Source organism: Plodia interpunctella, chromosome 23 (genome assembly GCF_027563975.2).
Source record: "Plodia interpunctella isolate USDA-ARS_2022_Savannah chromosome 23, ilPloInte3.2, whole genome shotgun sequence".
NCBI lineage: Eukaryota > Metazoa > Arthropoda > Insecta > Lepidoptera > Pyralidae > Plodia > Plodia interpunctella.
The window spans coordinates 2,336,305-2,349,658 of NC_071316.1; the positions used below are offsets into that span (position 1 = coordinate 2,336,305).

At 38.4% G+C, this 13,354-nt stretch overlaps 1 protein-coding gene across 1 annotated transcript; it reads left to right on the forward strand.

Moving 5' to 3' along the window:
* The first annotated feature begins 325 nt into the window (after positions 1-325).
* Positions 326-10,696, forward strand: vri (vrille). Its single transcript, XM_053763230.2, has 2 exons — positions 326-598; positions 8,464-10,696. Exon 2 carries the CDS (start codon positions 8,509-8,511, stop codon positions 9,610-9,612), a length of 1,104 nt encoding a protein of 367 aa, XP_053619205.1. The 5' UTR covers positions 326-598; positions 8,464-8,508; the 3' UTR covers positions 9,613-10,696.
* Positions 10,697-13,354: the final 2,658 nt, after the last annotated feature.

The window sequence follows — 13,354 nt, forward strand, 5'->3', positions numbered from 1 at the left end:
ACGGTAAAGAAGTTTAACTTCAAACGGTAAGCAACTCCTGTCCAAATAAAAATTAAACCAATCACACTACAATTCCCCACATTATCAACATAATCAGCTTAAGATTTCGGAGAACAACGCGACAAACACATGACTCAATGGAGAATTAGCTAAAAAAATCGGACACTACATTGAGTCAATATAGTTAATACCGCCACTAGTGATTACACAGACTCGAGCCAGTTACGTAAATAAACGCACACTAGCGCGAAACACTCACACAACACAACTCACGCACACTCGCAAACGTCCTATCGTAGTGTGAGTATTGCAGGCCGCAGGCAGTTCGACCCCTCTACAAAATTCAGTCGTGCTCTAGACTTCGTACAGTGCAGACGTTTTCAACTCGCAAGAGTAACCCATTGGATATTTCGTCATAACAATTTGTGTTTGTGAATTTCAGGACGTGAAGTGGGAGTGAAACATTTTTGAATTTTTTTTTTAAAGTACTGTGACAAAAGCAGACGTTTGTGTACCGCTGTTTTATGTGAATTATGACATTGTACCCCCATTTTGGATAATTCCGGAAAAGGAGTACTATAACACCGCAAATATTTTTGTAAGTATTTCTGAAATATTTTCTTTCGCTCAAGTTGTTTTATGATTTCAATTTACTTCGTGGAATTAGTATTTTCAGTTTTAGTTCTATTAGACAAAACAGGTGGTCAAAATGTTAAAAATTTTCATGCTACCCTATTTTTTTATTTTTCTAATATGATTTAAAGTGGATATTTGATTATGATTTCCAAATCACTTTTCAGTATTTCTTTTTTTGCAAAATTACATGAAATAATTTTCGTGACTAATATATGAGTAATATATTATTATGTGTATTTGTTTCTTTTTAAATTCAAGAATTTAGGAAATTTATATTAAAGGAAAATATAAACTATTTTTAATTTTTTTGATTAAAATTTAATCTTTTAAATTTAGAGTTTAGTTTTCATGAGAAATTGAATTCCAATGTTAATAGTCACATAGCAAACAACAAAAATATATTTTAAATCTAATGCAAATGAAAAACATTTCCAAAAATTTCGCCCAATCATAAGATCTTTTTCCACGAAGTCAATGACTCCCAAACTGTAGACTCACGCTCGTCGATCTGTGCCAAAAATCCGAGCTCTATCTTAGCGACGCCACATGTTTTCGGTGATAGCGAATCTTTCCTTGTTTACAATCTTTTGTTTGCCTTTCTGCTTCCTTAAATTTCGCGCGTGTTTACCGCCAATTCCAAACAATACGCATTGTTATTTCCATTTCATTCTGCCCTCAAATAATTTGAGAAAATTCATGGTTTGAAATTGTATAATCCCTTTATCCAATTCGTATCAGATAATTCTATTTGCGGATATCAGACTCTTTTGTCAATGCGAGACAGACAGTCATTATTGCTGATAAAATATTATGGTATTCTAGATTACACACAATAAAAAGTAAATCTACACCAAATATTAAATAGATTTTGATATTTGATGGAGATATAAACGTAGATAAAATTCTTTCAACATAATTTCTTTGTTATTGCTAGAACATTTAAGTAAGGCCGCAAAGTAAATTTTAGGCCAGTATCAGAGATTTACTTCGCTGCGTTATTAATGTATAAGATTTGAGCAACGAATTGTCAAAAACTGATATTTTCTAAATTAGGAAATTCAAATTTCGAATGGGTAATTGTAATTAGTGTATTGCAAGTATTGTAGTACGGTGTCGTAAGCGGCGCGGCTGGCACGGCGGCGCTGTCGTAAGCCATTGTGGCCGCTTACACAACTGGTTCAAGGTTCCGATCCGGCGTGCATTCGCCCGCGGCTAAGGAAACAATACTATTTGCTGTTTATATCCTCTACCCCTTCATTAATCACTCTTCCCCGAACTTTCCTTCGTCTTTTCTTCATTGTAATTTGTTTCGTTTAGTTTTTTCACCGTTACCAAGTTTCCCATTTTCATTTTCTCGGCAATGTATTTTTTTGTAAGTTATTTTTCTTTGACAACTAATTTGGTCTAATCCTCTAGATTCATCGAATGATGTTGAAATGTGGAGGTATTATTCACAATCTACTTATTAGATATTTATAGCAATGGAAGTATTTCCTCACGATGTATTATTTTCATATTTTGCGTTGTTTACTTCGTCCACTACATGTGCTTTTGCATAATATTGGCAATGCTTTTGTTAATGTCACTAGACCAGGAAGAATATATTTGCGTCACGCTGGCAACTTCCCCAAAGGAATAATTTCATCGTTTGCTTCCAAATCTTATTACGCATTTCATAAAAACGTTTTTCTTATGGAAGTCTCAAGCGAAAAATTAGAATCATCTTGAAGATTGTAAACGGCCAGTCATGTTTTTAAATACACGTCATCAGTATTCCAATTTCAAACTATGAAGTATATTCTACTTGTCGAACTATATATTGTCACAACACGCGGCAAGAGGTGAGGAGATGCATTGTATAGTTCTGTTCAGTGTTGGTGTAAACACTGTCCGTATAGGATCGATCGTCTAAAGGTCAGTTCCAACATGACGCAACGTTCCTGGGGTGGGTTGCGCAATACACTGCAACTACTTGCAAACTAGATCATTCTAGGGCAGTCACGTTTTCTGAAAGATAACACTGCTTATAAATTTTTGAACTGCTCGGATTATAATTGCAAATCAAAAATATATTGAGAAAGTGTAATTCAATTTTAACACGTCATGATGAGAATTGATGTTCTGAACTGAACAAGTCATATAGCATTATAATCGAACGAGCTAAATTAATACAATATATGCAGTACTGCATTATCCACGCCCCTTTCCACTAGTAATGCACTGGAATGCGCAAGGTCTGAATAAATTTCCGCAATGAATACTGGCAGTCAACAAAGAGAAGAAATAAGATACAAAATGCATTTAAAGTACAATGATGTAATACAGGAACCGAGGTACAAGGTTTTCCGGAAGGTTTGAAGCTAAAGGTCACGCTGCATGCATTCATGCATCATGGATCTTGTGCTCGTTATCCTGATCTGCTTAAAAAGACCCTGAATCTCAACATGCGATGTGAATCACGTAATCTTTTGATTCATTGATTCATTCTTTTGAACATCAGACGGGTAAATAAGTTACAAAGAATTTTACACAGAAGTGTCATGTTTTCAAATACAGAACAATAAAAAAATGTACACTTGGATTAGTGCTCCCTGTACACATATAGTGTGCATGTGTCTTATTAGCATGTGTGCGTGGTTACGTAAGGTTTTTTACGCGCAATACAGCGATAATTTCATAGCAGCGAGGACAGGCGAAGATTACTTGACCTATTTTTTTTATCTTGCTCATACTGTAACCTACTTAGCGCACGTGAGGCCACCAATGAACGTGAACCACCACGAAGTGGGACAGTGCTCAACAAACTGTCAACGTCCTCAACTGAATCCGCTGCCATGAACCAGCGATGACATGGGGGACAAATCAATATAAGCTATGTCACGATGATAAACTAAAGTGATAAACTGTAAGACTAGATAAATTTGCTCATTCACGAACTGGCCTTCCCGATGAATCATTACGATATCGCTAAACCCAATAAATTAAACAAAAACAAAGCAAAAATAAGACTATTAACTTTAACTGTAACTAGAAGCGCATTATGGGTTGAATAAGCGACTAATTTCGTAGAATGTGGCGCAGTAAAATAGGTTAAGTGTTTCTTAATAATGTGGCAATTAGCAGGTAATAGAGCAAGGTCGGATCTAACTGGGCTGCAAGACAATACTGGTTCGACGCATTTGTTATTATGCATCCGACCGGGAACAGAGAAGAGCCTTGACACATTTCGCTGCGCCTGGCTGTTACGAAAGAGAACCTTGACACCAAAGCATTATCGCGCCGACCGATAGAGGCCGCCTCGAAATAACCCGATCCTTGTTAATTGGGGCTTGCGATGCCACTGCGAAAAATCGGTCAAGTATGCGCAGTTCTCCGCGGAAAACGTTTGAAACGTGTCCAGATGACACGACCTTACGCTCAAACCTTCCGACGAATACGGCACAAGGAAGGATTCGCTGGCGCGCTGAGACAAAACAACTAACTGGCGCGACAAAAGTTTACAAAACATCACATCTTGACATAATCTACAGACAATGACCAGTTGGCGCCGAGAGACCTACAAATGTCAACTTTGATTGACAATATTAAATAGCAAATCTAAATACTGCATGTGGGTTTGTCGGTCGTGCATTTGAACTTCAAAATGTGGATAATGCTGCATTTCAATGCCACCAGCACCACTCTATTGGCAGTAAAATGTCATATCAAAGATGGCGGTCGGCCTACTTTTCCCGCGCAATAAACGGCGTGCGCGTGGAAAGTTACTGCTGTACTACTTTCTCTACTTTTTCCAAGATGGCTGACGTTATCTATTATTAAAGTAAGGTCAAGTGCATAATATAACTACTATTTTGTTTAAATACTTTAACTTGCCATGTTTGGTATGTAGCACGACATTGTTTTCATTTGTTGTCGATTATTTCCACCGATAGAAATCATGATTCATTCATAAGGTATTAAAATACAATTAGAAAAATAATAAATGGTAAACACGTCCGCTAGATGACCGAAAAATAAATATGTTTTAAAATAGTGAAGCGGTTATGACCTAATCAAAGCTTCCGAGAAGCGTACGCCCTTTGTGTTCAAGTTCGTTAAAGGTCGGCAGATTCGGCGTTTGCTGATATTAATAGCCTAATGAGTAGCGGTCAAGGGCGTTGCATTAATTGGATGTTATCAATTAATTTTCACGTTCCGTGATCACGTTGTTGTTTATATAACGGTGTATAGAAGAGCAAACGTGCTCTGGTCGGCGGCGTGTTGCGCAAGCCTCAACGTGAGTTCAAGACCGGCCACGTGGTGGACGCCGCGTGACCACCGCCGCGCGTCGCACGTGCGCCGCCAGGACATCACGCTATAAGGTCACAAAGCTAGGATACACTGACATCACATTGTCACGCGGAACTGTTCCTCACTTGCACAATGTTTATAAACCGTCGATTGTGTAATTATATCCTTATGTTATCAATGTTTACGAATTATTTGATACTTCGATCGATGAATCAACCAAGACTAAAAAGATAAGATTGGGACGGTAACATTTGCAGTGCAATGTTTTCGTGTCAAATGTCACGTTGTTTCTTTTTTTCGAATCGTTTCTCACAATGTAGGCTAATTGGTGTCCATTAATGGATGACACGTGCTAAGCTACATAACCTACGTGTCGATCACGTGCAGCATTAGTAATGTGCAGCACGATAGGACAAGTATTAATTATGCACGACAAAATATCATTTATGCTTTCATTTCCTAGTTCAACGATTATTGTTTGTTTTAATTTTCTTAATATAAATTATGTATTAAATTAAGATAGTGTGTTGATCTCACTAAACAAATTATATCGATCAAACAAATCAGTTTCACAGTAGCAACCATCAAAACATCACTAGTCCATTACTCGTTTCCCAACGCAGCCTTGAAATTGGACCGAATAAATGCGATGTTTAACCGCTAAATACAGTGACGAAACTCTAATAGCAGTTTCATAACAGTATTACAAGTTTAGGCGATGAGCACAGACCGGGTACCGTATAGTTCCACTTTTGGTAACCGTTAGTAAAAGTACCTCTCGTAACTGTCGATTGTCAAAATCTTGCCGTTAGATTGAAGGCGGGGCCACACTTGTTTGATCGGTCGTGACGTCACAAGTTTGAGAACCTGTGCTTTGTCATTTCTGTAGAGTTCTGTTTTTAAATTTGTATTATTGTGTATTATTATTATTTATTATTTGTATTATGTGCTAGAATACAATTTTAGTATTTTGGGTAGTTAGTTATATTTTAAATTTGGACTTGCTGCTTTTCTTCTTTTTCATTTTAACTTATCATCTATGAGATATAGAAGAATTAAAATAGGTAGGTGCATTATGGTGCATCGGTTGCTCCTCCTCGCACGCAGATTGCAAAAGACAATCAAGGGAATGACCCCTATATAAAGGGAAATTTAAATAGGTACTATTTTCACTATTCTTGAGATTCTGAAATAGTGACAAGTAATATACTTGTATCACTATTTCAGAATCTCAATTCCACCAATAAGCGCGATTCTTGGCTCTATCTACACTGCAAGAAATAAAGACGTGATACTTAATGTGTATTTACTGAATTTCTTAATAATCTATCGATATTATCAAGTTCCCATGAGTCAAACTAAAATTATATAATTAGTCGAACGTTGCATATTCAAGAAGCATTAACATTCACGTTTATTAATAAAACAACGGTTGATAACTGGAACTACAACCGTTGCCGGTTAACGGGGAGGCACGGTTTTTCTCCAATCACTAAAGATACGGTCTATGCTAATTTTTAACGAGAAAAAAAATGTTATCGATCGACAAAAAACTGCTTATTTTTATAAAGTGCCGTACTACGTAATGTTTTAACTAAACAAAAATTGTATCCTCGCGTTATCAAATGATACGAAGTCCAAAATTTTTCCAAGTCCATAGTTCAATTTTTAAATTGGGTAGGTATAATGACAAAAATTACAACTAAACAACTAATTACAACTAACTAACTGTGTCAATTTTTATTCTTCTAACCTAGTTGTGTCCCATTCCTTCCAAGTAGGTCTTGAAGTAAAAATTAAAACTTTTCTTAAAATATTCTGATGCTTTTAAAGTTATATAATTGCTCAATAAAGCTGCCTACTTTAGATCGTAAAAAAAAACATTTTCAGATTTCAAAGAAACATTTAAGTACATATTTGCGTCCCAATATGATATCTCGAACGTCATACATCGTTAGTAGACGATAAAACACGTCAATTTACATATTTGAACAGCCACTTGTGACATCATTGCATTAACTCAACATTTTAAATGAAACAGTTATTAAATCATTACCATAATCAACTGCCCCAAAAACTGTTATAGTGGGCGTTTCTAATGATAAAAAATGTTAAACTAATCTAACTGTACGGAATTCTTACAACATGATAACGGAACGTATTGCAACGCAACGCATATCTTCCCAACTCTTCTGAATGTTTAATACCTACGTTATTATATCAAAGTTAATTATTTTAGCTGCAGGAATTTTAACAAAGTGCATGACATTTCGTACTACAATGGATGCCAATTAAAGTCGCGATTATTTGAACAGTTAGTCGGCGTAACGGGTGCGCGCGCGCAACTGGGGCGGCCCACTGACACAGATGCCGTGAAACGGAGCGACCTGATCCCAAACACACTTTACAACTTTGGCTAACAATTTTTCATAACAAAGTATCCTCTTTTCCCAATTGAGTTATGCAAGTCTGGCCAAATAGCTATGTAAACTTTTCCGTCAAATCGGTCACTTAAAAAACGCCAAGACCAATCTAATGATCTTTTCGAATTTCATATCAGTTCAAATTTAGAATTTCTTATAATTCAAACGAACTCGCATCAACATCACAATGAAATTCAGTTTTCAAAAAACGATTTGAAATTTAGAAAGAACTCTCACGTTGCGATCATGCGCGCTCAGCCTGCGTGTATCGGAACGTGATCGCCAATTCTTTTTTCTTTGCGCTAGTTTGTACCAGCATCATTGTTTTAAAATTCGAAAAAAGAATCGTTTATTGCCGATACAATGGCCGCTTTATTGGTGATTCTTCTATTGTTTTTTCTTGGATAATAAAACGTTGATAACATTACGTTTTTGGTGCAATTTTTTTACACTTCCTGTGGTTGTTTTAACATGGTCGTAACCAATACAGGAGTCAGATGGTTAGTTATTGAAATCGATATCATTCGCTTAGTCTACTTCGAGGACGCGTTGCGTAAGGAGGTGAATGACACGAATCAATCGATGGGATTTATCGAAATAAAGCAATATTGCTGCTGAATATCAATTTGTGTTGTCAACCACGTTTGGGCCAACGTGACTGCCTTACGAAAGCATAATATTTAGGTAAGACTCACAGCCCTGACATGCAAGCAGTCTCTTGCAATTTCAGCGGAAGTCTCAATAAAAAAATATTACTTTATTTCTTCGAAGCAATCAATTAGTGGCGAATTATTTAGGTACGATAACTAGCGATGCACGAACTTAGCTAATACCCAGGAAGTTAGTTTTGTAACGGAAGAAATCCGGTGTAAACTCAAAATCGGTAACTCTAAAGGTTAAGAAATGTGGTTTATTAATGAGTTTGCTAACATGAAGGGAGTAAAAAGCGGCGAATGTGGCAACACCGTTTCACAAAGGTGATCCACGTGCAGTTGCAGCGCGGGATGTTGCGACAGACATTTTTGCAATCTGTTTTGTAATCGCGACATTATTTAGACAAGTGCAACCGTTTGCGTGTTTTACTGTAACTAACGTAACGTTTCATTTGTTTCAGAACTACAGTGAAGATTCGTGCGGACCAAGTCTTGTCCGCCGAAACATGGTTGCCGAGTTCATCCTGAGCCAGCAGCAGCTGCTGGCGGGCGGCGGCGGGCCCCTGGGCCCTGCCCCAGCCCCCCCGCGGGCCATCCCCCCACCGCCTCGGGCGCGCCTCTCCGTCTCGCCGCACTTCCCCATGGATCAGCCGCCGTCCAGTAACGGCTCTTCCGGGGACCCCAATGACTACAACAACTCTTTCGAGTTTGGAAAACGCAAGGAATTCTTTGGTCAGCGCAAGCAACGCGAGTTCATCCCGGACAGCAAGAAGGACGATGGCTACTGGGACCGCCGGCGTCGGAACAACGAGGCCGCCAAGCGCTCTCGCGAGAAGCGCCGCTTCAACGACATGGTGCTGGAGCAGCGCGTGGTCGAGTTGTCCAAGGAAAACCACGTACTCAAAGCCCAACTCGACGCCATCAAGGAGAAATACGGCATCTGCGGAGAGACTCTCATCAGCATAGACCAAGTGCTAGCCACCTTGCCGACATGTGACCAAGTTCTCTGTGTCACTAAGAGGAGCAAACTTTCAGGAAATGCTCTATTCCCCCCTGCGCCTCCGCCGCCGCCTCCCCCACCAGCTTCTCCCCCCTCTCCGCCCCCGCAGCGAGCGCCAGAACCTTATCCTGAGAGGTTACCCGCGCCTGAGGCTTACTACCCACATCCCGCACACTACGAGCCCCCTGGCTCTGTGCTCAATCTTTCAAGATCTCGACGCGCCCCCTCCCCCTACGAACTGTCCTCCCTCTCCGGTTCCGGGGACGAGACTACGGAACAGTATGCTCCCGAAAACAATTGCCTCCCGCTGAAGCTGCGCCACAAGTCCCACCTGGGCGACAAGGACGTGGCGAGCGCGCTGCTGTCGCTGCAGCATATCAAGCAGGAGCCGGGCCCGCGGTCGTCCCCGTCTTGGGACGGCGAGGGCTCCAGCGACGAGCGGGACTCCGGCATCTCCCTGGGCGCGGAGTACAGGCCGCAGAGGCCGGACGACAGGCTCGCCGAAGAAGAAGACGCGCATTTAAAGGCCGAGCTGGCGCGACTGGCGACCGAGGTGGCCACGCTGAAGAACATGATGCACCAGAACAAGGCGCGCGCGCACGAGCACTGAGCGCGCGGGCGCACTCTCGGGCTCCAGTCCTGCGCTGGCCGCGCAGCCGCCGTCGTCGCGTCGCCGCAGCGTTCCCGTTTCGATGTCGTGTCGATCTTGTTCGTACAAACTATCCTCCCTGCCCTGTAGTTACCACGTTGTAAAGAGAATATATTTGTATCATATGTGCAGCTCTTGCGGCTTAGCCGATCGCCTAATTGTAATCCTTCCTAGTAGTTTTATGTCGTGGTCGTCGTTAGGGTCGGATGGTGTACGTTGTATCATGAGACTAAAGGTTAAGACTTTTCGAGCAGATAAAACTACTCTACTCAGTGATAGATATAAAAAATGCATTTTTAGTGATGAGCTATGTATGTATATGTAATAAGTAAGTGTGGTAGATCTGTTTCATCTATTCGAAGATTCTGGTGAAGTCGTTGGCTAAAACCTAGTTTTCCTTTAAGTTAGCTAAGTTCGATGTAAGTAATTAAGTCCAACATAGAATATTTATAAAGTTAAATGTATAGTATTTCTCAATAAAATTGCCGATTAAGTTCCAAACCAAAAAAATGTGGTTAAGTCCTCGTTAAATTGCAATTAAGTTAAGTCAGACTCCTTCCTATAAAAATACTTAATCAATGGATATAATCAGTTAAGAATACCAGTGCCTTTGACAATACATACCTACCTAACCTAAAGGATATTTTTGTACATTTATTAGAAAGAGTTTCAATATATCTTTGAAATACCATGTAAATATAAGCCACTACTACGAGTCCGCGATGGAACTTCGATCAGGCTTCGAGTAGAGGAACGAAGCATGGCGTTCGTTTTCTTTAGCGGAGTTTATCACGCTAGTCGTCCGGCCGTCTCGGACCCGTGGTAGTGTCGTCAATGTATCAACTTGAGAAGGCTAGTTGAAAGTATTCGATTTAAGTAAAGTTTCCTCCTAGTATTGCCCGAAGGGCATGTGATAGGACTAATGGAGTAACTAAGTATTTATTTATTTCGGACCGTGAAAAGATAAGAGGATTTTACAATTTATTATCTTTGTATAAGAAACACTATACGATATAAATAAATTGTGTACATTACAATATAACAATTAATTTTATTTACCCCTTTACAAAATTACCTCTATACAAAATTACACTACACACAATCTAAAGAAAAAAAGGTTAAGACTTTTTTCTTATACCTATAATATAATTTATTTTTTCATTTATTTACTTTAGAATATAATAAGCCCCACTGTGCAACAATGAAAGGCTCAAGTAATGATGATAATTTTGTAAACCATGCAGTCAAGTCAGTAAAATTTATCGATAATTTTTGCTGATCGATTGCTACCTAAATAATTTATTTTATAAAAAGTGACTCGGTTACATCATTACTGCACGTGTGTTATTTATTGTCTATCGCTAAACTAGGTTTTGCTTCGTTCTGTCACTGTCAAAAATTGACAATTGCGATAGTGATATACAATTGTAATTTAAATCTGTCTGTTCACTTTAATGACTAAACCGTCACGATTTGGTGAAATTTGAAATAGATTTGGTATACATAACCTGGTTGCCCGCAGGTTATCTGCGGGCAATAACTAAGTTATAATAGCTATAAACAATCGATAAAGCAGACAGACAGGTAAACGGGATAGATGAAACTAAGACTTAAAGACACTTTCCGTGAACAAATTAAGGAAAATGGGCCGAGATTCTGGATAAATCGGTTTTCCCCATCGGAAGGTCAACAAAACCGCACTCGACTGGGTTTTGCCCATTGCTCTGCGGTAAGAAACGTTAAGGATGCCGAGGTGGGATGGTAAGTAGGATTGGTCACCACACACACACAGAAGGAGGAGGCTCCTTCAGTCGCATTCCTCATGGCTAAGGGTGGCCATTAAGTGAAATGAAGCACAGAAAGACTACCTTGGCAATATTATGTAGTGGCACAGATTAAATAATACCCCAGTAGAGTGGTTTGGCATTGCCTTCTCCATTTCACACACTAGATGATAAATTATCGACTAGAGTGCAGGTTTGCTCACGATGTTTTCCTTCACCGGAATCAAGTGGTGGTCTATGAAAACTCCTATAGAGATTGGTAGACAAACTCATGTGGCATATGTAGGATTCCAACGTGGGGCTTTTCGGCTCAAAGGCGTGCATCACACCACCACTTTACTGTTCCTTAACACTGTTCCTGTGGTTCTGGTCTATAGTTACGTAATTTAAAAGAGGGTACCTGGATCAAATAAATTTAAATAAATTAGCCAATAACATATTTATTTCAAATAATATTAAATAATGACTATTACGTAATTTCGATTGCTGCAATACAAAAAAATAAGAAATCGTATGTATTTTACCGATTAAATATAATTCCTACAACAATAATAATAATATCTAAACTTAAATGATGAACAAGGTTCGATTTGCCATAAGCATTACAGTCAATTCGTCATCAAAAAATGTATTGTACAGACAGTTGTGACGAATTAACTATATGGCAAACTGTCTAAAACCCAACAAGAATTAAAATACTAGACAAATAAATATTGACTAAACATTATACCAATTATAAACATTAGCAAATAACACTCTTTTATTAAAGTAGGTACCTTTGGGATTGACACCAAAAAAAGTATTTTATTATGCCTACTATTTGGTAGTTTTAGGATAGTAATTAGTACCTAAGAATAAAGACATTGCATTTATTTTAGTACTAGCTTATGTCCGAGGCTTCGCCCGCGTGAATTTCTCTGCGAAAGCGGAACAGACACGATTAAGTCTCAATGATAGTAATTTAGGGTACATTAAAAAAAAATAGTAGCCTATGTTTGAATGATGGATTATGGATTACGACTTGACACACAAATGCACATAAAATATTGTATTACATGAGTTTAAAATGAATTTATCTTTTTACATTTAATAGATATAAGTAACTAAGTTACTGAGAAAAAAATATTTTGAAAGTAGCTTACATTTTGTTTTCGATCCAAAACTCATTTATATGACTTATTATAATTACTATAATTATAGATAAGATTAAATAGTTTTAAACCAGCAATTACGTTAAATACCAAATTGTAGTATTATAACGCCTAACTTTTATGACGAGCAATAATAGTAACAACATGATATCCATTCATATATCGCCAGGCGCTCTATTTTAATAGCAATTTTTTTAACCTGTTTTGACCTTTGTTTGCCCAGCAGTGGGACAAAACAGGTTACGATACATTTTATGATAAGTACGAAAAATATCTTAAAACAGATATAGTGTCTGCTTTAGTTAGAATTTATAAATAGGTAGGTATTTAATTATACCTATAAACAAACATTTGCCATATCCATATTTTTACAGACTAGCTTATCTGATAGATAAATAGTATCTAATACAGTTCTGAGACTCACATATTTGTCAATAACATCGACGAACTTTGTTCATGACGCAATTTTTAATAATATTTCACTGCACGAACCATCACAATCCGTTATATCAGTTTCAGTTTTTGGAGGCACGGGCACTCCTATAGACAGACATTGATTTCTATATTCGTTCAAAATAAGCTTGTTGAAACTAAAGTTTCGCTTCCTTGGATTTTTTTGGGATAAGTGTAATTCCTGCGCCCCAATCCCGCTAATATAGAGCCATGTCCCATTGCTCACTTGTGCTCCGTCGTTTTGATGTCACAGACAACGCAGACATTGAAGTTTCGACGTACGTCAATGTATCCTATAGAAAACAACGGAGCTAC